Source organism: Macaca mulatta, chromosome X (genome assembly GCF_049350105.2).
Source record: "Macaca mulatta isolate MMU2019108-1 chromosome X, T2T-MMU8v2.0, whole genome shotgun sequence".
NCBI lineage: Eukaryota > Metazoa > Chordata > Mammalia > Primates > Cercopithecidae > Macaca > Macaca mulatta.
Window position 1 is genome coordinate 108,857,875 of NC_133426.1, and position 27,470 is coordinate 108,885,344.

Sequence of the window (27,470 nt, forward strand, 5' to 3'; positions counted from 1 at the left end):
ATCAGCAGTAAATCACAAAAAGACAAAGCATTACTTAAGTTGAATATAACATTTATTTTGGAAAAGGAAGTGGTTCTTAAAATGTTTTTTGTGATCTGTTGATCTGCACCTCTCTTGTGGTTGGGGTACTGGGCAATGGTTTTAATGTAATTATTTCCAAGAAATTAAAGAAAATTCAACATTTAATAAGTCAAAGATTTTTTAAAAGTTCCAAGTGACAACAGCAAGATGGCAGAATAGGAGATTTCTACCATCATCTCCCTGTAGACATATCAATTTAGACAATTATCCATGGATGAAGGCATCTTTGAGGAAGTCTGGGTGTCCAGTAGACAAATTCCAGCACACTGTTGCTTTATAAAATCTAAAAATAGATGCATTGAAAAGGGTAAAAAGAACAGTTTCACTTTATCCACATCAATTATCCCTCAAGGGAGCATAACTCGGTGCCAAGAAAGGCTTCTTTGGACTGTAACTTTTCTCACAGGAGAAAATAAGAGCATAGTGAGTGTGTTCCTGGCTCCCCTAGCCATGCAGGACACTGATTGAGGTTCACTTTTTCTTGCCCCACACAGAAGACTGAGGTCTTTGGTGTGGCTGAGTGGTTGGGAGATGCTGAGAGTAGGAAAGAGAGGCCACAAAACCTACTAACCATGCTGTAGAATCCATCAGGAAGACTGCACACAAGCTGCTTGACACATCTTGCCTGTAGACTTCTCTCCCTACTAGTCCACAGGCATTCCAAACACTCTATTTGTCTCACCCCTACCCCCAGGATAGCTCCTAAGTTCATTCCTGAGGACAATGTGTGCAATGGTCTTACACAGAGAGCTGGCTTGACTCGGTGTGATTGGGGAAGACACATAAATTTGAAGATTTTAGGACACCACCGTAGGAAAAACAAACGGAATTCTCTCAGTACTCAGGCTGGCTTTGCAGGGTCAAGAGAGAAAATACAATCTCAAGAATCACCTCCTCCTTGGAGCAGAAACAAGAGGTGTGGAGTGGGTACAACCATGGAAAAGATCTGAGAGACCTTTAAAATCCCTAGCTAGGCTGTTTGGTGAAGGTGCTTCTCTCCTGAAACAGCCACTGAAGATGGAAGAAAGTGATTGATATGGTTTGGCTCTGTGTCTTTACCCAAATTTCATGTTGAATTGTAATTCCCAGTGTCAAAGGAGGGTTGTGGTGGGAGATGGTTGAATCATGGGGGCGGACTTACTCCTTGCTGTTCTCATGATAGATTTCTCAGGAGTTCTAGTTGTTTGAAACTGCATACCACTCCCCTCTTCACTCTCTTCTTCCTTCCAGCCGTGTAAGACATGCTTGCTTCCCCTTTACCTTCCACCATGATTGTAAGTTTTCTGACACCTTCCCAGCCATGCTTCCTGTACAGTTCCACAAAAAAAGAGGTTCTTTTAAACCTCCTTTCTTCATAAATTACCCAGTCTCTAGTCGTTCTTTATAGCAGTGTGAGAATGGACTAATACAGTGACTATTTCTTCAAATCTGAAAGCAGCAATACAAAACTTTAAGAAACATGAAAAATCAGGGAAACATGACAGCACCAAAGAAACACAACAATATTCCAGCAAAAGACCTGCAAAACATGGTAATTTACAAATTTGCTGACACATAATTCAAAACAATGATTTTAAGGAAGCTCAGAAAGCTACAAGAAAGCACAAGCAAAAATTACAAAAAACAATACAAGAATAAAATGAGAAATTTAAGAAAAATACAGAAATCATGAAAGATGACCAAACAGAAATTCTGGAGATGAAGAATACAGTGAATGTAATAAAAAATGCAATAGAGAGCATCAAAAGCAGATGTGATCAAGCAGAAGAATCTGAACACAGGTCAATTGAAAATATCCAGGGATATGGGAAAAAAGACAATAAAAAGAAAGCAAGAAAGCCTATGGTAATTTTGGGACATCATTAAAAGCACTAACTTTTGTATCGCCAACATCACAGAAGGAGAAGAGAGAGAGAACAGGTTAAATGAATATTTAAAGAAATAATAACTGAAAACCTCCCCAATCTGGGGAGAGATATAGACATCCAGGTACCTAAAGCTCAAGTTTGCCAATCAGGCTCAACCCAAGAACACTTTGCCAAGATATATTATAATCAAACTGTCAAAAATCAAACATAAAATTTGTGAGGAAGGAGTAAAAGTGTAGATCTCTGTATGTGATGGAGGTTAAGTTCTTATCAGCTTATAATAAACTGGTAAAACTACAAAATATTTTATGTAAGCCTCATGGAAACCATAAAGTAAAAATCTGTCATAGACACACCAAAGATAAAGAGAAAAAAATCAAAATATACCACTACAGAAAAACAACAAATCACTAAAGAAGTCAGCAAGAGAGAAAGAAAGGAAAAAAGGGTCTACAGAACAACCAGCAAACAACCAAATGGCAAAAGTTAGTGTTCACCTATTGTTAATTACCTTGAATGTAATTGTATTAAATTCACCAGTGAAAAATCATAGAGTAGCTGAATGAATTAAAAAACCGAACCTACTCTATGCTACCTGAAAGAGGTTCACTTCAGCTTTAAGGACACACCTAGACCGAAAGTGAAGAGATGGAATAATATATTCCATGGAAATGTAACCAAAACAGAGCAAGTGTAGCTATACTTATATCAGACAAAATAAATTTTAAGTCAAAATTGGTCGCAAGAGACCATAAAAGTTATTATATAATGATAAAGGGTACTATTTATCAAAATGATACAATTATTATAAATGTATGCACTCAACATTGGAGCACCAAAATATATAAAGAAAATATTAGTAAATCTGAAGGGAGTAATAAACAGTAATACAATAATAGTAGGGTATTTCAATGCCTTATTTTCAAGTAATGGATAGATCATCCAAACAGAAAATCAGTAAGGAAACACTGGGCTTGAAATGCACTTTAGGCCAAATAGACCAAACAAAAATACACAAAATGTAGCACCCAACAGAAACAGAATATATTTTCCTCAAGTGCACATGAAACATTCTCTGGAACAGATTATATGTCAGACCACAAAAAAAATCTTAAAGTGTTAAAATGATTGAAAACATATCAATCATCTTTTCCAACCAAAATAATATGGAAGTACATAAATAAATATACCTACTATGTACCCACAAAAATTAAGAATTAAAAAAAGGAAGAGAAGGGAAGACACTGAAATACACAGAAATTGAACATGTTCCTGAACAATCAATGGGTTAAAAAAGAAATCAAAGGGAATATTTAAAAATATCTTGAGACAAATAAAAATGGAAACACAGCATACCAAAACTCATAAAATCCAGCAAAAGCAGTTCTAAGAGGAAAGTTTATAGTAATAAAAGCCCACTTGAAGAACACAGAGAAATCTCAGATTAATAAAGTCTCATTTAGCACCTCAGGAAACTAGAAAAAGAACAAACTAAACCCAAAGTTAGTAGAAGGAAGGAAATAACAAATATTAGAGTAGAAATAAATTAATTATAGGCTAGAACCACAAGAGTAAAGATCAAAGAAATGTTTTGAAAAGATAAAATTGACAAAAATTTTGCTTGACTTACTAAAAAAGGAGAGAAGACAGATAAAATCAGAGACAAAAGAGCAAATATTAGAACTAATATTACAGAAAGAAAAAGAATCGTAAGAGATTGTCGTGAATAATTATACACCAACAAATTGAATCACCTAGAAGAAATGAATGAAGTCTTAGAAACATACAACCTCTACCAAGACCTGGAGCATTAATAAATACAAAATTTGAACATATCAATTACAAATAAGGAAACTGAATCAGTAATTTAAAATCTCCAATAAAAATAAAGCCCAGAATCTGATGCCTTCACTGGTGAATTCTTCATTTAAAGAAGAATGAATACCAATCCTTCTCAAACCATTCCCAAAAAAAATGAAAAGTAGGAAACACTTCCAAACACATTTTACAAGGTCAGAATTACCCTCATAGCAAAGCCAAAGAAGGATGCTACAAGAAAAAATTACAGGCTAATATCCCTAATGGACATGAATGCAAAAATACTCAACAGAATACTACCAAACTGGTTTTAACAGCACATTAAAATGATCACACATCATGATCAAGTGGGATTTATGCCAGGGATGCAGAGATGTTTCAATAAATAAAAGTCAATAAATGTGATACACCACGTTAACAGAATGAAGAACAAAAATCACACAATCATCTCAGTAGATATGGAAAGAACATTTGACAATATTTAGTGTCCTTTCCTGATAAAAACCATCAACAACTAAGTATAGAGGGAATGTGCCTCAACACAATAAAGGTTATATAACAGAAGCCCACAGCTAACATCATATTCAATGGTGAAAAATTAAAAGCTTTTCCTCTAAGCTCAGGAATAAGACAATGATGCCAACAATGCCCATTCTCACCACTTCTATTCAATATATTACTGAAAGTACTAGCCAGAGCAATCAAGCAAGAAAAATAAATGGAAGTCATCCAAATCAGAAGGGAAGTAGTAAAATTGTCTCTATTTGCAGATGTTGTGATCTTATATATAGAACACCCAAAAGATGCCACCAATAAAATGTTAGAACTAATACATAAATTCAATACATTTGCAGGATACAAAATCCATGCACAAAAATCAATTGTGTTCCTATAAACAAACAATGAATTATTTACAATAGCATCAAAAGAATAAAATATTTAGAAATAAATTTCCCCCAAGGAGGCAAAAGTTATTCATGAAAGAAATTTAAGACACAAATAAATATAAAGATATTCTGTGTTTTGGGATTGGAAGAATTAATATTATCGATGAGGGGTTTCAAGATGGATGACTGGAGGCATCCAGCTCTTACCTCCTCCCCAAAGAAGGGCCAAAACAGTGAATAGATAATCACATATCAAATAGAGCAACCAAGAGAGAACACTGGAATTCAACAAGGAAGTGGCAGGGAACCTCTGAGGCATGGAAGGAAAGGGACGTGCAGGAGTGGGATCAGTTCAGAAACAGAGAAAACAACCCAATTTAAGGAAAAGGTAAGCAGGAGATCCCCAGTGGTTCATATTTCCACCAACAGATTCTCACAATTCTAGCCATGAAAGAGTCCCTCAACCCTCATGGGCCTTCATATTAGTATAGGGTGGTTCATGGAGTCCACATGATGGCATTGTTCCAGAGACAGAGTTTACAATGGGCCTCACAGATCCCACCAAAACTTGAGCAGATGCAGAACACTACCTTTTTGAGAGGCCAGCTCCCACCAGGATACATCCTTCCTTGGGGTCCAACAGCCCCTGCATCTCCACATCCCTGAAGCCCTGCTGATATCTCCCTGTGTCCATCCAGAGAGCTTAAGTATTGTGACACTGGCTGGATCCAGTGGTGGTGGTGTGGCTGGGTCCCCAGGACTCTAAACTATGCAGTGTCTTATACCCCAGGGAATAGCAGTGCAACACACAAAGGAGGCTGCTCCCCTGGGACAAAGGAAGCTAAGTATGCACTTCCTAGAGCCTGAGAGCTATCTGCCTGTGGCTGCTAACATTGACAGCAACCCTAAACCTTCCAGTTGCAGGACTGCCATGTACATGCATGCACCTTCAGGGGACTTGGGGAGTGGTCTGTTTGGGGGATGTCCCAAGGCCTAAGAAAAGGCCTGCCCTACCTGTCACCACCAGCACACACACAAGCCATCTAGGAGCCTGAGAAGAGATGCTACCTACCACTAGAACCCAAGTGTGTTGTCTAAGAATGTGGGGATTAACCTGTCTCACCTGCTATTACTGGTATCCACACAACCACAGAAAGACCTGACAACAAGCTCACCTTGCCCATCACTGCCGGTGCCCACATGCACAATCCATGGGCCCAAGGAAAAACCTACTCCACCCATCACCACTGCTGCTGGCTCCAAGAGTGTTGATCAGAAGTCTGGGGATCAGCCTTCCCTGCCTGCCAATGCTGGCACCCATGTGCAGCATCAGAGGCCTTAAGACAGACCCACCCTGCCTAGTGGAGGCATCAGTGCCCATGTGTGCTTTCCAGGGGCCCAGTGATCTAGTTGCTCTGCCCACTGCTGGCACCTGTGTACAACATTGAGGGATGGGCCTGAAGACAGGTCCACTCTGCCTGCAGCCACCAGCACCATGAAATCTGGGGGGCTAGGAATTGACTCATTCCATCCACCACTGCTGGATCCCATGTGCATCTTCTGAGGGTCTGAGGATGAGTTTGCTGAGACCGCTCCTACTACTACCACCATTGGCACTTATCTGCATGTGCTACCTGGGGCTCTGGGGTATCATTGGTGTCATTGGTGCCTGTCTATCCTATTGTCACTGCTGTTAGTGCCCACATGTGTCTCATGGGAGCCCAAGTATTTGCCTGCCACCACTATTGACATTGCAAGTGCTATGCACTCCACTCAGGGACTTGAGGACCTGCCCACATGGTTGGCATGCTGCTATCACTGCAGCACCCAAGCAAGCCACCTGGAGGCCCAAAAACCTATCTGCCTGGACCTGCCACCATCAGTGCTCAAAATACCTTCTAGGGACCTGAGGACCAGTATGCCTGGCCTGCCATTGCCACCACTGGTTGCAAGGACACCACTGGTGCCCAAGGACTGGCTTGTCTGGCATCCCTGTCTTCAGCAAAGTATCACCACAGTTTTCACTAATAACTGCAGCCTAAGCCACGAAGGAGTCCACAGACACCAATGATTCTGATTACAACCAAAGAAATCATATGTAGATCACACTACCACACCCACACAGAATCAAAACCAAAGAATCCCACCCAACCAACAATATAGAAAAAGTCTTTCCCTATAAAAGTCAATCCATGAAATTGGAAGAAGTGACTGTTTCACCAAATGCCCAGATATCAACATAAGGACACAAGAAATATGAAAAAACAAGGAAACAACACATTCAAAGGAACAAAATAATTCCTCAGCAACAGATTCCTATTAAAAAGACATCTATGAAATGCCCCAAAAATCTCAAAGTGATGATATTAAAGAAACTCAGTGAGATGCAAGAGAACACAGTGAACAATATAAGGAAATCAGGAAAACAATTCATGATCTGAATGAGAAATTTAACAAATAGATATTACAAAAAATCAGGAATCCTGAAAATGAAGAATTTGATGAATGAAAAAAAAGATCCAAAAGAGTTTCAACAATAGACTAGATCAAGCAGAAGAAAGAATTTCTGAACTTGAAGATAAGTCTTTAAAAATAACCCAGTCAGACAAACGAGAAAAATAATTTTAAAAAGGGGCAAAGCCTATGTGACATAGGAAAAACCATGAGGTGACCAAATATTTAAATATTGGGAGTTGCAGAAAAAGAAGAAATGGGCAGTCACATAGAAAACCTATTTAATAAAATAATAGCTGAAAATGTTCCAAGTCTTACAAGAAATATACACAGCAAGATATAGGAATCTCAAATATAGCCAAATATGTTCAACACAAAAGGGTCCTCTTCAAGGCATATTGTAGTCAAACTGCTACAATTCAAAGACAAAGAAAATTCTAAAAACAGCATAAGACAAGAGTTAGGTCACATATAAGAGAATCCCCATCAGAACAACAGTGGATTTCTCAACAGAAACCTTACAGCCCAAGAAAGATTGGGATAATATATTCAAAGTGTTAAAAGAAAAAAGCTGCTGCCAAGAATACTACACTCAGCAAAGCTACCCTTCAAAAATAAAGGAGGAATAACGTCTTTCCCAGATAAATAAAAACCTAGGGAATTCACCACTAGGTCTGCCTGAGAAGAAATGAATAAGGGAGTACTACACCTGAAAGCAAAAGAACAATATCTATCATCATGAAAACAACACATTTTTACAAAAACATATAAAACTTACTGGTAGAGAATCCTGTAAAAGAAATCAAGGTATCCAGGTTCTCTCAACAGAACTGACTAGGCATCTGGCATGACCTATGGAGAGGAAGAAAGAACAGTGTGGTGCAGTGGCTCACCTGAGAGCCACATGAGGCAGGGGAACCCCCACACCCTAACCAAGAGAGGTGGTGAGTGAGTATGCTACCCAACCTCAGAAACCGTGGTTTCTTCACAGAATTGTACAACCCATGGATCAGAAGATCCCACTCATTAACCTACACCACTGAGGCCTAGAGTCCCAACCATGGAGCCATGCAGATTCTCAACAGCCTCTCAGCTAGAATCTGCTTAAGCCTGTTGAGTTCCCAGGGAAAGGGCAACCAGCATCACAACTGTGGCTGCCTCCTGTCTAAGCCATTTGAGCACCTTGGGGGAGGAGCAGCAGCCAACACTGGGACTGATACCTGCCTAACACACTAAACTCCCAGGGCAGGGAAAGGGCCGCAGCCATCTCTATAGCTGCAGGCCATGGTTTTCCGCTGCTGGAGCCAGGCAGGCTAAATGTCTTGGTCCCAAGAGGTATCCCCCACAGCCCAAGACACTGGCTGTGCAGACTGCAGCCACAGTGTCTCTTCAGGCCTGACCCTGACCCATCCATACTCACTGGGTGGGGGCTCCCTGCAGGAACTCCAACAAATCCAGCCAGAGGCTCAGGGACAGAACTCTGATCTCCCTGAGCCTGAGTCCCTAGGAAGAGGGGTGGCCACAGTCTCTGCAGACCAGCAGACTTAGTCTTCCCTCCTGCTAGCTCTGAGGAATCCAGGCAGCCCAGACAAGTGGGTTTCCCCCCAATGAAGCACACCACCTCCACCAAAGACAGCCAAATTGCTTTGTTAAACAGGTCCTGCTACCCATGCCATCCAACTGGGTGAGACCCTACAACAAGGGTTGTCAGACACCTTATACAGGAGCTTTCCTACTGGCATCAGTTTGGTGCCCCTCAAGGTCAGAGATAACAGAGGAAGGAGCAGTCACCCATCTTTGCTGTTCTCCAATCTCGTTGAGTGGCATTTCCAGGTGTGGGAGAGAACCAGATAAATAGGGCATGAAGTTAACCCCCAGTAAACCTCAGCAGCCCTATAGAAGAGGGATTTGACCATTGCAAGGAAAACAGACAAAAAGCAACAACAACAGAATTAACAACAACAAAAAAGTCCCCACAAAAACCCCATCCAAGGGTCAGAAGCTTCAAAGATCAAAAGTAGAAAAACTCACGAAGATGAGAAAGAATCAATGAAAAAATGCTGAAAAATTAAAAGGCCAGAGTACTTCTCCTCCTCCAAATGATTGCAACACCTCTCCAGCAAGGGTGCAGAACTGGACAGAGGATGAGATGGACGAAATGACAGAAGTAGACTTGAGAAGGTGGGTAATAACAAACTCCACTGAGCTAAAGGAGCATGTTCTAATCCAATGCAAAGAAGCTAAGAACCTTGATAAAAGGTTAGAGGAGCTGCTAACTAGAATAACCAGTTAAGAGAGGAACAGAAATGGCCTGATGGAGCTGAAAAACAGCACAGGAACTTCATGAAGCATACACAAGTATCAACAGCCAAATCAACCAAGTGGAAGAAAGGATATCAGAGTTTGAAAGCCACCTTGCTGAAATAAGGCATGCAGACAAGATTAGAGAAAAAAGAATGAAAAGGAGTAAACAAAACCTCTGAGAAATATGGGCCTATGTAAAAAGACTGAAACTATGATTGATTGAAGTATCTGAAGGAGACAGGGAGAATGGAACAAAGTTGGAAAACACACTTCAGGATATTATTCAGGAGAACTTCCCCAACCTAGCAAGACAGACCAACATTCAAATTCAGGAAATACAGAGAACATCACAAAGATACTCCTCGAAAAGAGCAGCCCCAAGACACATGATCATTACATTCTCCAAGGTCAAAATGAAGGAAAAAATGTTAAGGGCAGCCAGAGAGAAAGGCCAAGTCACCTACAAAGGCAAACCCATCAGACTAACAGTGTACCTCTCAGCAGAAACCCTACAAGTCAGAATAGACTAGGGGCCAATATTCAACATTAAAAAAAAATTCAACCCAGAATTTCATATCCAGCCAAACTGAGCTTCATGAGCAAAGGAGAAATAAAATCCTTTTCAGACAAGCAAATCTTGAAGGATTTTGTGACCACTGGGCCCGCCTTGCAAGAGCTCCTGAAGAAAGCACTAAATATGGAAAGGAAAAACAGTACCAGCCACTGCAAAAACACCAAAATATAAAGGCCAATGACACTATGAAGAAACTGTATCAACTAGTGTTCAAAATAACCAGGTAGCATCATTATGATAGGATTAAATTTACACATAACAATATTAACTTTAAATGTAAATGGCCTAAATGTCCCAATTAAAAGACACAGACTGGCAAATTGGTTAAAGAGTCATGACCCATCGATATGCTGTATTCAGGAGACCTATCTCACATGCAAAGACACACATAGGCTCAAAATAAAGAGATGGAGGAAAATTTATCAAGCAAATGGAAAGAAAAAAAAAAGCAGGGGTTGCAATCCTAGTCTCTGACAAAACAGACTTTAAACCAACAAAGGTCAAAAAAGAAAGAAGGTCATTACATAACAGTAAAGAAATCAATTTAACAAGAAGAGCTAGCTATCCTAAATATATATGCACCTAATACAGGAACGCGCAGATTCATAAAACAAGTTCTTAGAGACCTACAAGGAGACTTAGACTCTGACACAATAATAGTGGGAGACTTTAATACCCCAATGTCAATATTAGACAGATCAACAAGACAGAAAATTAAAAAGCATATTCAGGACTTGAACTCAGCTCTGGATCAAGTGGACCTAATAGACATCTACAGAACTCTCCATTCCAAATCAACAGAATCTACATTCTTCTCATTACTACATGGCACTTATTCTAAAATCGGCCACATAATTGGAAGTAAAACACCCCTCAGCAAATGCAAAAGAACTGAAATCATAACAGCCCCTCAGACCACAGTGCAATCGAACTAGAACTCAGGATTAAGAAACTCACTCAAAATCACACACTTACATGGAAATTGAACAACCTGCTCCTGAATGACTCTGGATAAGCAATGACATTAAGGCAGAAATCAAGAAGTTCTTTGAAACCAATGAGAACAAAAAGACAACTTACCACAATCTCAGAGACACAGCTAAAGCAGTGTTAAGAGGGAAATTTGTAGCAGTAAATGCCCACAGCAGAAAGCTAGAAAGATATCAAATTCACACCCTAACATCACAATAAAAAGACCTAGAGAAGCAAGAGCAAACAAATCCAAAAGCTAGCAGAAGACAAGAAGTAATTAAGATCAGAGCAGAACTGAAGGGGATAGAGACACAAAGTGCCAAAAAAATCAATGACTACAGGAGGTGTCTTTTTGAAAAAATTAACAAAATAGATAGACCACTAGCTAGACTAATAAAGAAGAAAAGAGAGAATAATCATATCAACAAAATAAAAAATGATAAAGGGGATGTCACCACTGACCCCACAGAAATACAAACTACTATCAGAGAATACTGTAAACACATCTATGCAAACAAACTAGAAAATATAGAAGAAATGGATACATTCCTAAACACATACTCCTTCCCAAGACTAAACCAGGAAGAAGTCAAATCCCTAAATAACAAGTTCTGAAATTGAGGCAATAATTAATAGCCTACCAACCATAAAAACACCAGGACCAGCCAATTCACAGCCAGATTCTACTACAGGTACAGAGAGGAGTTGATACTATTTTTTTCTGAAACTATTCCAAACAGTTAAAAAGGAGAGATTTCTTCCTAACTCATTTTATGAGGCCAGCATAATCCTGATACCAAAATCTGACAGAGACACAACTAAAAAAAGAAAACTTCAGGCCAATATACCTAATAAACATCGATGAGAAAATCCTCAATAGAATATTGGCAAATCAAATCCAGTAGCACATCAAAAAGCTTATCTACCATGATCAAGTCGGCTTCATCCCTGGGATGCAAGGCTGGTTGAACATATGCAAATCAATAAACATAATCCATCACATGAAGAGAACAAACGACACAATTTCTTAATCCAGTCTGTCGCTGATGGACATTTGGGTTGATTCCAAGTCTTTGCTATTGTGAATAGTGCTGCAATAAACATACGTGTGCATGTGTCTTTATAGCAGCATGATTTATAATCCTTTGGGTATATACCCAGTAATGGGATGGCTGGGTCATATGGTACATCTAGTTCTAGATCCTTGAGGAATCACCATACTGTTTTCCATAATGGTTGAACTAGTTTACAATCCCACCAACAGTGTAAAAGTGTTACTATTTCTCCACATCCTCTCCAGCACCTGTTGTTTCCTGACTTTTTAATGATTGCCATTCTAACTGGTGTGAGATGGTATCTCATTGTGGTTTTGATTTGCATTTCTCTGATGGCCAGTGATGATGAGCATTTTTTCATGTGTCTGTTGGCTGTATGAATGTCTTCTTTTGAGAAATGTCTGTTCATATTCGAGAACAAATGACAAACCCACAGGATTATCTCAATAGATGCAGAAAAGTCCCTCAATAGAATTTAACAGTGCTTCATGATAAAAACTCTAAATAAACTAGGTATCGATGGAATGTATCTCAAAATAATAAGAGCTATTTATGACAAACCCACAGCCAATATTATATTGAATGGGAAAAAGCTGGAAGCATTCCCTTTGAAAATCGGCACAAGACAAGGATGCCCTCTCTCACCACTCTTATTCAACATAGTATTGGTAGTTCTGTCCAGGGCAATCAGGCAAGAGAAAGAAATAAACTGTATTCAAATAGGAAGAGAGGAAGTCAAATTGACTCTGATTGCAGAAGTCATGATTCTATACTTAGAAAATCCCATTGTCTCAGCCCCAAAACTCCTTAATCTGATAAGCAACTTCAGCAAAGACTTAGGATACAAAATCAATGTGCAAAACACACAAGCATTCCTATACACCAATAACAGACAGAGAGCCAAATCATGAGTGAACTCCCATTCACAATTGCTACAAAGAGAATAAAATACCTAGGAATCCAACTTACGAGGGATGTGAAGGATCTCTTCAAGGAGAACTACAAACCACTGCTCAAGGAAATAAGGGAGGACATAAAAAAATGGAAAAACATTCCATGCTCATTGATAGGAAGAATCAACACCATGAAAATGGCCATACTGCCCAAAGTAATTTATAGATTTAATGCTATTCCCATCAAACTGCCATTGAAATTGTTCACAGAATTAGAAAAAAAACTACTTTAAATTTCATATGGAACCAAATAAGAGCCTGTATAGCCAAGACAATCCTAAGCAAAGATAACAAAGCAGGAGGCACTATACTACCTGACTTCAAAAATACTGCAGGCCTACAGTAACCAAAGCAGCATGGTTCTGGTAAAGAAAAAGAAATACAGACCAATGTAACATAACAGAGACCTCAAAAATAACACTTCACATCTACATTCATCTGATCTTCAACAAACCTGACAAAAACAAGCAATGGGGAAAGGATTCTCTTATAAGTGGGAGTTGAACAATGAGAGCACATGGACACAGGGAGGGGAACAACAAACACCAGGGCCAGTCGGGGTGTGGGGGGCCAGGGGAGGGAGAGCATTAGAACAAATAGCAAATGCATGCAGGGCTTAAAACCTAGATGATGGGTTGATAGGTTCAGCAAACCACCATGACACACATATACCTATATAACCTACACGTTCTGCACTTGCATCCCAGAAGTTAAAGTAAAATAAAAATAAAAGATCAGAAACAAAGCAAAGATGTCCACTTTTATCCCTCTTATTCAACATAGTACTGAAAGTTCTACACACTGCAATGGGGCAAGAAAAAGAAAGAAATGAAATCCATACATATTGAAAAAAAACTTACTGATAGAGCAGACACACAAATGAGAAAGAAATCAAATGTTACACGGCAGAAAACCACCAAATTACAATGTTAAACGTTAAGAGAGAATAAAAGAACAAAGAACATACTAAAAATCAGAAAAGAATTAGCATATATGACAGCAATAACTCCTCACCTATCAATTATAATCTTGAATGTAAACAGATTAAATTCCCCACTTAAAATGTATAGACTGGTTGAAATGTGTAAAAAAACATGACCCAACTTATGCTTCCCGGAAGAAACTCATTTAACTTGTAAGGACATGTAGACTGAAAGTTAAGGGAGAGGAATATTTTATGCAAACAGATACAGTACATAAAACAGAATTTAAATCAAAACCAGCAACAAAAGGACAAAGAAGGTCATTATAGAATGATGAAAGGATGGAGGGGGCGGAGCAAGATGGCCGAATAGGAGCAGCTCCAGTCTCCAACTCCCAGCGCGAGCGACACAGAAGACCGGTGATTTCTGCATTTTCAACTGAGGTACTGGGTTCATCTCACTGGGGAGTGCCGGACGATGGGTGCTGGTCAGCTGCTGCAGCCCGACCAGCGAGAGCTGAAGCAGGGCGAGGCATTGCCTCACCTGGGAAGCGCAAGGGGGAAGGGAGTCCCTTTTCCTAGCCAGGGGAACTGAGACACACAACACCTGGAAAATCGGGTAACTCCCACCCCAATACTGCGCTTTAAGCAAACAGGCACACCAGGAGATCATATCCCACACCTGGCCGGGAGGGTCCCACACCCACGGAGCCTCCCTCATTGCTAGCGCAGCAGTCTGTGATCTACCGGCAAGGCAGCAGCGAGGCTGGGGGAGGGGCGCCCGCCATTGCTGAGGCTTAAGTAGGTAAACAAAGCTGCTGGGAAGCTCGAACTGGGTGGAGCTCACAGCAGCTCAAGGAAACCTGCCTGTCTCTGTAGACTCCACCTCTGGGGACAGGGCACAGTAAACTAAACAAACGCAGCAGACACTTCTGCAGACGCAAACGACTCTGTCTGACAGCTTTGAAGAGAGCAGTGGATCTCCCAACACGGAGGTTGAGATCTGAGAAGGGACAGACTCCCTGCTCAAGTGGGTCCCTGACCCCTGAGTAGCCTAACTGGGAGACATCCCCCACTAGGGGCAGTCTGACACCCCACACCTCACAGGGAGGAGTACACCCCTGAGAGGAAGCTTCCAAAGCAAGAATCAGATAGGTACACTCGCTGTTCAGAAATATTCTATCTTCTGCAGCCTCTGCTGCTGATACCCAGGCAAACAGGGTCTGGAGTGGACCTCAAGCAATCTCCAACAGACCTACAGCTGAGGGTCCTGACTGTTAGAAGGAAAACTATCAAACAGGAAGGACACCTACACCAAAACCCCATCAGTACATCACCATCATCAAAGACCAGAGGCAGATAAAACCACAAAGATGGGGAAAAAGCAGGGCAGAAAAGCTGGAAATTCAAAAAATAAGAGCGCATCTCCCCCGGCAAAGGAAATGATACTTTTATTCTGCAATAAGAAACAAAAGGTCTCTAGTGAATGGTATGTTCAGTAATGGTTACTTTTCTAAGAAAATGGATGACAAACATTTAACTTAAAATATGTTTAATCAACATATATTATGCATCAAGAGAACTGTCATTATATCTTCTTCCAAAGGTAGTAACTACTTGAGGAACAATGTGTCAATTTATTACACGCAAATGCAAAAGTTGTGTTGACTTCTCATTTTGTGAACAGATCTTTTAATTTAGATAAAATGACATTTCTTTGAATTTAATGATACTAATTTTGAATTCCACATTTTTGTGTATATGTTTTAAAAGAGGAGAAATAGTTGTTAATACTTTGGCTCCATTACCAAAATAACTTAGCAAATAGTTACCAAAGATAGCTTAAAATCACTATAATTAGATGATTAAAACAGAAAAGCAGTTCTTTTCAACTGATTTGATATTATTTTCATCAAATTCTTGAATAATTATAATAATTTTATGAAAGTTTATACTGAGGAAATGGAAACACCTAGCCTCTATAATTCAGGAAAAAATTCAACATTGAGGACAGTACTGTTGGTTATGTGGTGATAATGACAAACACACATATTGATAGAGCAAAATATTGTAGGAAGATCGAGGTTTTACTAAATGAAGATGTGTAGCAGAAATATCAGAATTGTTTGTGTAACATACATAATTCATAATCATATAATCATGATAAGGTATTTTGCAAACCAAAATAGTTGTTGCCCAGATTTACACACACAAAAAAACACACGACATACACATATATATGTACACAATATACATCTACACATATATGTGTGTATAAATAAACATATGTGTATATATACATATACATGTCACTACACTGTAGAAGTTAAAATATTGGTAACTTTTAGTTTTTGTGGGTGGTAGCTTCACAAATGTGAAAGAAAAGGAAAGAAAAAAAGACAAAGGATGGGCAGGGAAAGACATAACAGGACAGGAAAGAAAAGGGAAGGAAGAGGGACAAGCAGGGATCAATAATAAGGGTGTCTTGTAAACCAAGGACTATGATGAATTTGTGCATCTGAAATTCATATTTAAAAGGTTTTAATGCTTTCTTTTCTACCTGTCTGAGATTCTCTCTCTATGAAAACTGATCAAATGTTGGAAGGTAAGTTTCAAGTGCACAGAGAGGCCATGGGAGATGGCAAGAAGGAAGTTGGTGAAATAAATTTGGGGTACACGGGCTTTTAGGTCCCTCAAGGACTCTCGGGCGGTGATGTCCAATAGAGAGTTGGCAAAGTTGATATGAGACACGGAGAAGGGAATAGCCTGGAGATGTAGATCTGGGAGTCATCGGTGCTTTCTGGAAATGAATGAGATCACACAGGGAGAGACAACTTGAGGACTGAGGAGAGAGGAGGCCCAGGACAGAACCCCAGGAACACCGCCACTCAAGGTGGCAGCTCAGCTTCCTGGCAGGCGTCACTACCCCGGGCTCTGGAGTCAGGCAGAGCCAGTATTGAAAGTGGGCTGTGGAGTTCTGGGGCTGAGCGCTCTTGGCAAAGTCGGGTACCCTCTTTGATCAGCTGTCACACCTGGCGATAATGGGCATCAGAGAGAGATGCCTTGCGAGGATGCTGTGAGCTGCGTCAGGTAAAGCACCTGGGGTCAGAAAGCCACCCCTCCTCCTCTTCTCCGCGACCCCACTTTGCTACACAAACGCACCGAGACTCCGACAGTCCCCAGCCTCCGGTCCCTCAGGGATGGAAGATGAGGTATGTCAGGCAAGAGGGGGCGCCGAGCTCCAGGGTGAGGTGTGTCGGGCAAGAGCTGGGCCGAGCTCCAGTGACGCGGCGCTCACGTGACCCGTCGGACGCCTACGTGGGCACCAGCCCCCACGCCAGCCCGCCAGCCAGCCCAGCGGTCGGGTCCCGGCGCCCGCGCAGAATAAGCTGTCTGAGCTGCCCAGACTGCTGGGGAGCAGCGAGCCGGCTTCCGCGAGCCGGAGGAAGCACAGGCGTGTCCTGGGTACCCGCAGGTCAGTGTGAAAGCGGGCGCTGTCGGCGGCCCCTGGGACAGGGGTGGAGGGGGCTGGCAGTAGGATTGGGGAGGGAGCGGAGAAGGAATCCTGTAGATTGGTGAGGAAGGGGATGCCTGCGGAGCGGACCGGGGTGGGGACAGGGGAGGGAGAACTCCCGAAGCGAGCCTGGCTCGCCTTCACGACGCCCCCTTGCACTGAGTCATCCATCCATTTTTAGTGCTAGAAATGAGGGGTGGGGGTAGCGACTCCGCAGTGCGACAGTGAAACGTAGACATATTCTAGAAATAATCCCTTCTCACAATCTATGCCCATAGAAACACTTGATCTCCGCAAAAATGGGGTGGCGCTGGGGCAGGTTGTCTCAGGGAAGGGGGACACAGAGACAAACGCAGTTTGGAAAGCATCCTGGTTTGGTGCCCGAGGCCTGGAAAGAAATGGCGGTTGGGGTGCGGGGGATGTAGGGGAGAAAAACATTGGGTGAACAGGGCCTGGACTCAGGAAAGGGAACCGAGTCCCCTGTGAGCCCGCTGAGCGCGCAGTCCCTGCCCCTGTCTCCTATCTGTCCGCAGGTCTGCGCGTCTGTTGTTCCCAGCGCTCTAAGAGGCCTGAAAAGGAGGAGCAACCTGTCCAGAATCCCCCGCAGGTCCGTGAAAGCAGGGGGCTGCATGGACAGGGGCCCACAAGGGTTGAGAGTGTGAAGGACCCAGCTAGGGCCGAATCGGGGCCCCTGCCCTTCCACCCACCCACATGAACACACACTTTACCAGGCTGAACCAGTGCAGAGAAGGTGGCAGGGCCTGTCAGGGAACAGCTGGCTCACGTGTGTGGGAGGAGTGGCAGGCTATGTGGTGGGCAGAAGGCCCTCTTGGAGGTCCGGTCAGCTTAGGGGAACCCTCACCAGGGGTGAGATGCAAGTAGTATCCAGACCTGCATTCCACGCCAGGCCCTCAGTCTCCCATGTCTCCTCTTTGTCTCCCCTTCCCTCAACCCGCATCCCCCAGGAAAGGAAAAGGAGGGGAAATCTCGACATGGAAAAATTCTTCAATGAAAATGAAGGAATGCTTTGGAACCAAGGAAAGATAGAAAATGAAGAACAGCCACCGGACGAGGGAAAGCCAGAAGTAGCTTGTACTCTGGAAGACAAGACGTTAGAAAACGAGAGAAAGACAGAAAACAAGGGCAAGACAGGAGATGAGGAACCGTTAAAGGATAAAGAAAAGCCAGAGAGTGCAGGAAAGGCAAAAGGAGAAGGAAAGTCAGAGAGGAAGGGAAAGTCAGAGATGGAGGGAGGATCAGAGAGAGAGGGAAAGCCAGAGAGAGGGGGAAGGGCAGAGGGGGAACGAGAGCCAGACAGTGAAAGAGAGCCAGAGAGTGAGGGAGAGCCAGAAAGTGAAAGGAGGTCTGCAGGAAAGCGCCCAGCTGAGGATGATATACCCAGGAAAGCCAAAAGAAAAACAAACAAGGGGCTGGCTCAGTACCTCAAGCAATATAAGGAAGCCATACATGATATGAATTTCAGCAATGAGGACATGATAAGAGAATTTGACAACATGGCTAGGGTGGAGGATAAAAGGAGAAAAAGCAAACAGAAATTGGGGGCGTTTTTGTGGATGCAAAGAAATTTACAGGACCCCTTCTATCCTAGGGGTCCAAGGGAATTCAGGGGTGGCTGCAGGGCCCCACGAAGGGACACTGAAGACATTCCTTACGTGTAGTGTCCCTGGCAGGCATTTATCAGGCCATATGTTTTAACCTTATGGTAATACTTTGCTTTAGTTGTTCCTCCTGCTACCAGTAGCCTTTTGACCCACCTGCCAGTGCTTGCTTGCTCTATGTTTCAGTAGCAGATTTTCACACCTGTGCATTTCAGAGACGTCATGATTCATGGAAAAATAAAGCAGCTTGTAATATCATCTGCAGAATCTGTCTGTTTTTGTTAAATACATGAAAGGTTAACAGTGGTTTTCTGAGTTGTGAGCTAGCAGGTGATTTCATTTCTTTGTTTTCTTTCTTTCTACTAATCTTTCTTTTCCCAGAGAACACAAATTACTTTTCTCACAAAAATAATAAAATATTTTTAAAAATCAGAACACAGTATGTAAAAAACAAAGAGAATAACTGTCCAGTGAACTTATGAAGTTCAGTAGAGACACTTAAAGTTCTTGTTGTCAGAACTTAAAACGATAGGTAAAATTCACATTACCTACCTGTGGGACTCATCTGGAGAAGTCAACCTGGGGTTATTACAGATCCATTGCTCTAATGGACAGTCTTGTTGTTTGTCAAATGGAGATAATACTTCGCTTTTCAGAACTGCTGAGTGGGTTGGATGAGGTAGAGAATATATGTGTTGGGTTGGCATCTACCTTCTCCCCTGCTCTAGCAGAAAAAATACCCCCTCAGACACTTGGAAGAGAACTAGGGTAAATCTTACCTGTATCCAGGAATAAGTCTAGGAAACTGAAAGGTGGGTGCCATCCTTTCTTAGACAATGTCATGTCCACTGGGCACTGCGCTCCTTCTTATAAATCTTGCACCCTCCTAAAGCTCCCATTGATGCTGATGGGCTGAAGTTCTCAAGATAACAAGGTCCGGTTGATTTCCCTGGAGTCCCCAGTGAGCCAAGCCTACTGACCCCATTCCACGACACCTACGAAAATGTGGATAAAGTCCCTTTCCTCACTTTAGAGTTATACTCGCCCAATAGGGTAACACCTCAGTGATACTTCAGTCCCTGGGGGATTTCAGATTTTTAGTAAAACAATTGTTTCTATGCTTGTTGGTTTGGAAGTGTTTGCATACAGCCATCTTTCCACCAGATTCAAGGATAGAAGGCTGGGGTAAAATTTGAGTGACACACATTCATCTGTTCTCATCTGTCAGTGACTTGTATGCTTGACTCATCTTTCCTTAGAGGAATTTCTCTTCTAGGAAAGTTCTTCCAGGTCTCACCTTACCAGTTTAACACCCCTACCCACATTTGTAATTTTTAGAGCAATGCTACTCAAATAGTGGTTCATGGACTAGCTGCATCAGCATCAACTGAAAGATAGAAATGTAGAATCTCAGATCCTCACCCCAGACCTACTGAATGAGAATCTTTTCTGGTTTTAATAAGATCTGCAGGTGATTCCTGTACAACTTAAAGTTTGAGAAGCAAGGTTAATGAGGAAACTCTCAGTCTTCCCAATTCCACCTTCTCATGATACATGTGCCTAGAAGGATAAACACATGTGCTTCATAGGATGCACATCACATACTTTTAAATGGACCTGTGTTTGTCAAACTGAAGTTTCACCTTCCTACATTTGCAGAGTTTAAAACAAATTCAGCAGGTCAAGACCTGCAATATTTTTAAATGAAATAGGATATAATAGATTCAACCAGAACCAGATAGTAAACATCACATTATATGGCAGGTAGGCAGGATTAATATTATTTTCTGAAATTTGTATTTCAGTTATGTATATTTGAACAATATGTTTCTGACTGTGGGGTGAGGTTTTCTAAAATTGAGGAACATTGGACTCTGCTTGTCAAAGCACAACCTGTTCTTTATCCTGGTATCCCTAATGCCTAGCACAGTGCCTGACAAGTAATAGGTTCATGATAAATTTGTAAATAATAATACCTGAGTCAAGAATTCTTGTCCAAGATCATTCCCTGTCTACATAAATAACTGTGGACTCTATATCTCTAGCAGCATTTACTTGCAATTCTAAAAGGAACACCATGGAGAAGGGTTTGTACCACGAATTTAACCTTATCTCATTTATTAATGCATTTTTAAAGTATCCTAGTTTGTCACATGTCAGAATCACCTTAAGACTTCACCAAAAATGTGAACTTATAATCCCCACGTCAGATCCACTAGGTGGAGCTCTATAATTTCCATCTTAAGCAGGCTGCCTAGGTGATTCTGATTCATAATAAAGGCTAATCACTACTGATTTATATATTCATTATGATCTCGATCATATTAACTGTAAACCATAAGTTAAGCAGAAAAAAAGATTTTACAGTGTCTCTTTTTTGGTGGGGAAGGTGAAGGCTTTTCTAAGTTCTAAAACAAAGGTTAAGAGTAAAAATCCATAAACTCAAGGTTTAATATATTTATTGCATAGAACCTGAAAGTATCTTTAGAGCAAACCACACCTATAAACAAAGGCAAAGTCAAAGCATATCATAGTATAGTGTATTTCCTCCTCCAGATGCCATGATAACTGTGGCAGCTGAACAGTTCCACTGCTAAAGAAGTCTCTTGGGACCCCAAATGGTGATGATTGCAAATCTACAGTTCGTTGGAGAAAAAAAAAAAAAATGGATGCAACATAGCAGCAGCATTAAGGGGAAACATCATAGTCAAAAGCTGTCTAATAGTAAGGGATCTGGAGTGGCCAGGTATGAGCTTTGATTATCTTCCCTCTTTATAATAGCCCTGGCAGGATGCACTTCTCTTTTCAGATCATGAACCATTAATGTATGCATAAAATACTTTGAAACCAGAGAACGCAAAATAGAGTCTCAGTCCAGGTTTCTGGTGCATTACTGGTTGTGTAAGCATATTCTTGCTATGTAGCCAGTCTCAACGGCAGAGCCTTTGGCAATGTGGTTCACTGAGACTATATTTAAATGATCAATCTCACTATCATAAATAAAACTAACAGGCTGGTAAAAATCATCCCAAATTCCTCAGACCCATGATTATCAAACAGCACTCTTAATCAATATGTTTTATGCCTTTACCATGGGTCAATGCCACGCAGGCACATTTCTTATTTTGATAGAAAGCTCAGGCAAATCTCAGCCCTGCTGGAGTTCACCCTCACAAAATAATATGCTTTTTATCCTCCTCCTTACCATATGCATAAAGCTGCAGGCACAATTCCTAATAAGTGCTGTTAACATGGCCCTCACTCATTTGTGGATATCTCCTCATCTTCCTATCCCAATTCACTCTCCATTCTTCTTTACCCTGCTCTGTCTCCCAAGGGACTCTGACCTATATGGACCACATCAAAGGGCTCCCTCATCCTCCGGGAGCCAGCAGTGGTGAGTGCAGTCAGGAAATTTGTTTCCCAACTTGTTCCCTGCAGTGTTGTCAGATGCTGGTGGAGTCCCTTCTCCCAATATTCCTAGGCTCTGCACCTCCAACTTTTAATTACCCCTCTTTCCCTCTGTGCCTCAGGCCTACTTCTGGTAATCTCACCTTTAGTAGCCATGGTGTATTGCACTACTCACTTTTGTTCTCTAATACCCTTCCCATACCTTTGTCTATTCTCCTTTATTAAGAACTGCCCTCAAATTTTCCACTGCAAATATACCCCCTGTTTCCTGCAATGTACTTTTCAGGTACAGTAACAGATACAGAAAGTCACCCCAGGAATTGGGTTCCTTGTAAATTTGAGGGAAAAAAATAACCTACTGACAACAGGGTTGAGAACAGTAGGGAGAAGGCGATAGGAGAGGTTCACAAGTACGTGGTATGTAGTAGTATGATGATAACTCATACACCACTGGTGGCATGAAATGAAGTGCAAGTGAAATCCAAATCTTTGAGAAATCAAATGGTTATGCTACTTAAGTACTAAAACAAAAATAATTACCAAAATGTTTCTGGAGTCATCTGTGTTCATCTGACAACCCTAGAGAGTATGTATGGAAAAAAGAGGACATTGGAAGTTACAAAAATACAACAGAGAACATATATACAGCACCAGAAAGCCTCTAAGGCAGGGTTGAAGGAATCCCTCATCTTAGGGTAGATATAGCTGTGAACCAAGGCTAGGTCTTCGTGGTGTTGCAGTTCTGCTGCCAATTAAATGCTCCAAATGCAGTCGCTTTTACAATAAAGTAAGGACACTAGTAGAGAAGGAATAGAACTGTGATATATGGGATAGCAGCATTTGTGAAGACATACTCCGAGGCATTAAGAAATGCATTCGTGAGAGGGTCAAGAGCATCTTTGAAGATTTCTGTGGGCCTGTGCTTTGTAGGCTGGAGACGATGGTGGAGAATGCTGCAAGAGAATTGTCCTACCTCATCTTAATGTGAATTATGGAATCCCAGAGCAGTGGAAGTCAGGTGACAGGGCTTAATTATCTAAGACAAGGTGAGTGGACCTACCACAATAACCACAGGATTTGAATGGTCATTAGTGAATTTTTGGCCCACAGGGATTTGTGGTGATAGCTAATCAGAGCATTCTTTAAAATGAAATAATTGGGCCACCTATTGGATACTGCTTGACATATTCAGGCAGAAAAAAATCTCTAGGTCTGCAAGAAAGTCTAACTCAAGATGCTGTAGTATGTTTTCTAAACTTCTTACTCAACTGAGGGGAAGAAAGGGTACCTCTAAGGAATGATCTTGCAGCCACTGGTGTATACTGTGAATCTTACATCAAACCTTTCCCAGTGGGACCTACAGACACTTTTCAGAGTGACTGTGCACTAAGGAAAATAAAATACCAAAATCTTCTGGGAGTTATTAGCTAAAGGCTCAGAACTGAGGCTAATTTCTGGAGACCTCAAACTGTATCATAACAAATAATCAGATTGGGGAGCTTGTGAGATGCTGTGTAGAGGAAATAAGCCAATAACTGCTCTATATTTGGAAAGTAACTCCTGGGTGCTGGCTGGTACCCAACATCTGACTATGTTATTCCAAGTAACTATGCATCTAGAAATATTATCATGAACTAACCACTGTTTAGTTCATCAAACTACATAACTAGATATGCACAGCAGAATTCTATTTTAAGATGAGAATTATACGTAACTGACTGAATTTAAACATGACTAAAAGGCACAAGAAAACTACATAAGCAAGAAGTTCAGACTCGCAAGGTACTGTCTCCTACTGCTTGGCCACCTCCCTATCAACCTACATTTGTGGCCTAATGGAACATTCCCTGTAACTAGAGAATACAAAAGTATGGGTCTGTTTTATAGATGAATGTGCATGGCATGCTGGAACCCACTGGAAGAGAAAGGCTGCTGTACTACAATCTCACTCAGGAAAGACAGCAGCAGCGGGAAATCTTACTAATGGGCAGAAATTTCAATGATATAACTTGTTCACTTGGCATGGAAAGAGAGACAGCCTGATTCATGAGCAATAGCATGTGAGTTGGCTGGCTTTTCAGGGACTTGGAAAGAACAAACTTGGAAAATTAGTGATGAGGAGGTTTAGGGGAGAGGTATGTGCGTGAACTGTTCACAAGGTAGACTGAGTGCCAAAATATTTGTTTCTCAATTAAATAATTACCAGAGGGCATCTACTATGGAAGAAGTTCTTAATAATTAGGAGAACAAGAAAAATAACATTTTTAGCAATGGTAGATCACCTTGTTTCAGAGCAAACCCTCCCATGAAGATCTACTAGGAAAGCTGAACAGTTTCAAACAATCTGTTTGAAGACATTGGGGAGCTAACAAAGTATTGAAGACTTGTGTGACCAAAATTTTAAAGACAAAATAATTCCACATATATGAAACCTAGACTTGGTATAACTTTTTTCTTTGAGACATTTGTTGATAGGAAAGTTGAGGATATTAGGCTGAGAAGCAGTGAAGTTTTCAGCAGTTTTAAAAGGCTGGGACACAGAAACTGAAGTTCAGGTTCCAAGGGAGGAAGGTTCCTGGTATACATCCTTGAATTTCCATTGGTACCAGGTAACGTTATGCTCTAGAAATAAAGATGAATGGAAAATAAACTTATTTTCACAATATCTAAAGCCTAGCTTTAAATAAGGTCAGTCCCAACTTGAATTAAGATGATCCATTTCTGTCTTAACTGGGGACCTCAGACCTACAGTATGCTGACTTAAAAATGACAGAATTTGTAAATTTGGAAAGGAGATTTTATTTTTTATAAAGAGTTACAGTCTTCAAGGTGGCCATTCTGACAATCTGGGAAGCATAGCCTCTGGCAGAACCTGGAAACAGGCACTTTGAGGGAGGAAGGGGTAAGACAGGAATTTACGCTGGATAGGTTGGCTAAGCATACATATTCAACAGGTTATAGGAGATATGAATATAATTCAGTGAGTCCTAATGCATGCCTATTGAATAAACATGCATGTTATATATGAACCCCATTCATGTTGGGGTGGAAACTTAACATGTAAATGTATTACAATTAGTCTCTATAAGTCGAAAGGTAAAGCAGGGACATGAAGGCACTCAAGTTCTGGCCTCTGTAAACTGGCCCAGAACCAGTCCATGGTCAGTGGTCTTCCTAACAGGAGAAAGTTACTGAAATCAGTCTCTTGTCCAATTAAAGCTGTAGTTATGGCTTGTGAAACAGGTTGTCAGTTAGTCAGTGTCTGGTAGTGAGCTACAATTGTGTTAATATTGCTTATCTCAAGGTCAGTGCTTGTGTAGCTGTTAGACAAAAAGAAAAACTTTGTAGCAGTTAAAACATAGTTTATTCTTTAAGTCCAGGAATGCATGACTTAACCCTTACCTGCCATGGCCTTAGGTCCTGTTTATAATTTTGTATCTTATTGCCACAAAGAGTCCGTTCTATTAGCATTAATGATATATATTTTTACATTAATGGTGGTCAGTTGTTTTGTCTAAACTGTAAAAGGGAGGGGGTATAATGAGACTTGTCTGACCTAGCATCCTCTCAAAGCCAGGAACTCAGTTTTTAAGGTTTCTCTGGAGTCCCCTTGGCCAAGAAGTGGTCTGTTCAGTCAATGGGGGAATTGAGATTTTATTTTTAGTTTACAAGTGCAAGAAACTAAACTTTGCCAGGAGGAATTAGCTTGGTAGTACCTTATTTTTTGTCAAGACCCCCAAATATGAACTCAGTTTAGCTGACAGCTTGATTTTAGCTTTGTGAGACCCTGATCAAGGAATTCAGTCGTGAATTCCAAAGTTCTGACCTATAGAACTGTCAGATAATAAGTAGGTATTGTTTTAAGCTGCTACATTTGAAGTGATATGTTACACAGTAACAGAATATTAATAAAAATTTTAGTACTGAAAGTAGTGAATGCCTAAATATATGAGAGTGGCTGGGGAAACTGGCAGTTGATGGAGGCTGGGAGAATTTTGAGGAACATGATGATGTTTATCCAACTGTAAGTAAAAATATATACCTTAAAGATTCTGCTGGCGAGGGGCTGGTAGTATGCGAGGAGCAAGTTACTAGAAATTGGAGGGAAAATATCCTTATATTTAGTGGCATGAAAATTAGAGAAATAGTCTCCAACAGTTATGTGGAAAGCCGAACTTGCAAGTGATGCATTGGGACATTTAGTTGTGATGATTTCCAAGCAATGTTTTGAAGTGTAGTCTGGTTTCTTCCTGCTGCTTATAGCAAAAGGTGACGAGAGAGATATATTGAGAGAATAGCTGTTAAACAAAAAGGAACTAAAACTTGAGGACGGGGAAATACCCATCCTATCCAAATGGAAAAATACACAAAATTAAGAGATTCCTTCTGATAATATGACACAGAGAAAAAGCTGAGGATGTAGTTGTTACAGTCTTTCTCTGAAACGTTAGAAAAATAAGAAAGTCAGAGCACTTAGTCACACAAAGATCATTTTCAAGAGATTGAAAGTATGACTCAAATATGCTCTCAATCAAACTAGAGAGGCTGAGTCTAGAGGTCAGAGACAGAGAAATCAGAGATTCAAAGCTTAAGAAGGTTTCAATGTGCTGCTGCTGCCTTAAAGCTGGAGGGTACAATGTGGCAAGGAATGCGCATAGCCTTTAGGACCTAAAACCAGCCACACTCAGCTACCTCAGCAAGAGAAAAAAATAGAGAAAGATGATCTCAAAAATATCTATCAATGTGAATTTTCTTCAATGGAGTAAAACCTAGTGTAATTTATGCAAGGCTCACCTCACAAGATTTTAAAGAAAATTATATCAGTATAAACACTGCCAACTCTAAATGAAAGTGATAGAGTACAACATGGGAGAAGGTTGTGAGATCCCCAAACTTCTCTTGATAAGAAATGATCTGATAAAACTACTCGGCTGAGAACACATGCTGCATCTAATGAAAAAGGAAGGATTACTCAGATCGCAGAGCCAAGAGCTCAGAGCACAGACCTGACAGTCCAGAGGACACATCCAAGTGAACA

The 27,470-nt window shown here is 41.0% G+C and overlaps 1 protein-coding gene and 1 long non-coding RNA gene across 3 annotated transcripts in view; both read left to right on the plus strand.

Annotated features, from left to right (window-relative positions):
• The first annotated feature begins 14,232 nt into the window (after positions 1-14,232).
• LOC144338711 (uncharacterized) overlaps positions 14,233-27,470 on the plus strand; it is a 47,192-nt gene continuing 33,954 nt past the window's right edge. Inside the window, exon 1 of the long non-coding RNA XR_013413032.1 lies at positions 14,233-14,332. This is a non-coding gene — a long non-coding RNA (uncharacterized LOC144338711). The remainder of the gene's footprint in view (positions 14,333-27,470) is intronic.
• Positions 17,213-19,279, plus strand: TCEAL2 (transcription elongation factor A like 2). Of its 2 annotated transcripts, none has more exons than XM_077989224.1 (3): positions 17,213-17,363; positions 17,936-18,019; positions 18,368-19,279. In XM_077989224.1, exon 3 carries the CDS (start codon positions 18,395-18,397, stop codon positions 19,079-19,081), a length of 687 nt encoding a protein of 228 aa, XP_077845350.1. In that variant the 5' UTR covers positions 17,213-17,363; positions 17,936-18,019; positions 18,368-18,394; the 3' UTR covers positions 19,082-19,279. The 2 variants fall into 2 exon arrangements, with proteins under 2 accessions (XP_077845350.1, XP_002806372.4); XM_002806326.4 differs by having other exon boundaries at positions 17,936-18,009.

What these genes read in the sequence shown, in the direction of transcription:
- TCEAL2 (XM_077989224.1), top strand. Translation starts at nt 18,395, where the DNA reads ATGGAAAAATTCTTCAATGAAAATGAAGGAATGCTTTGGAACCAAGGA.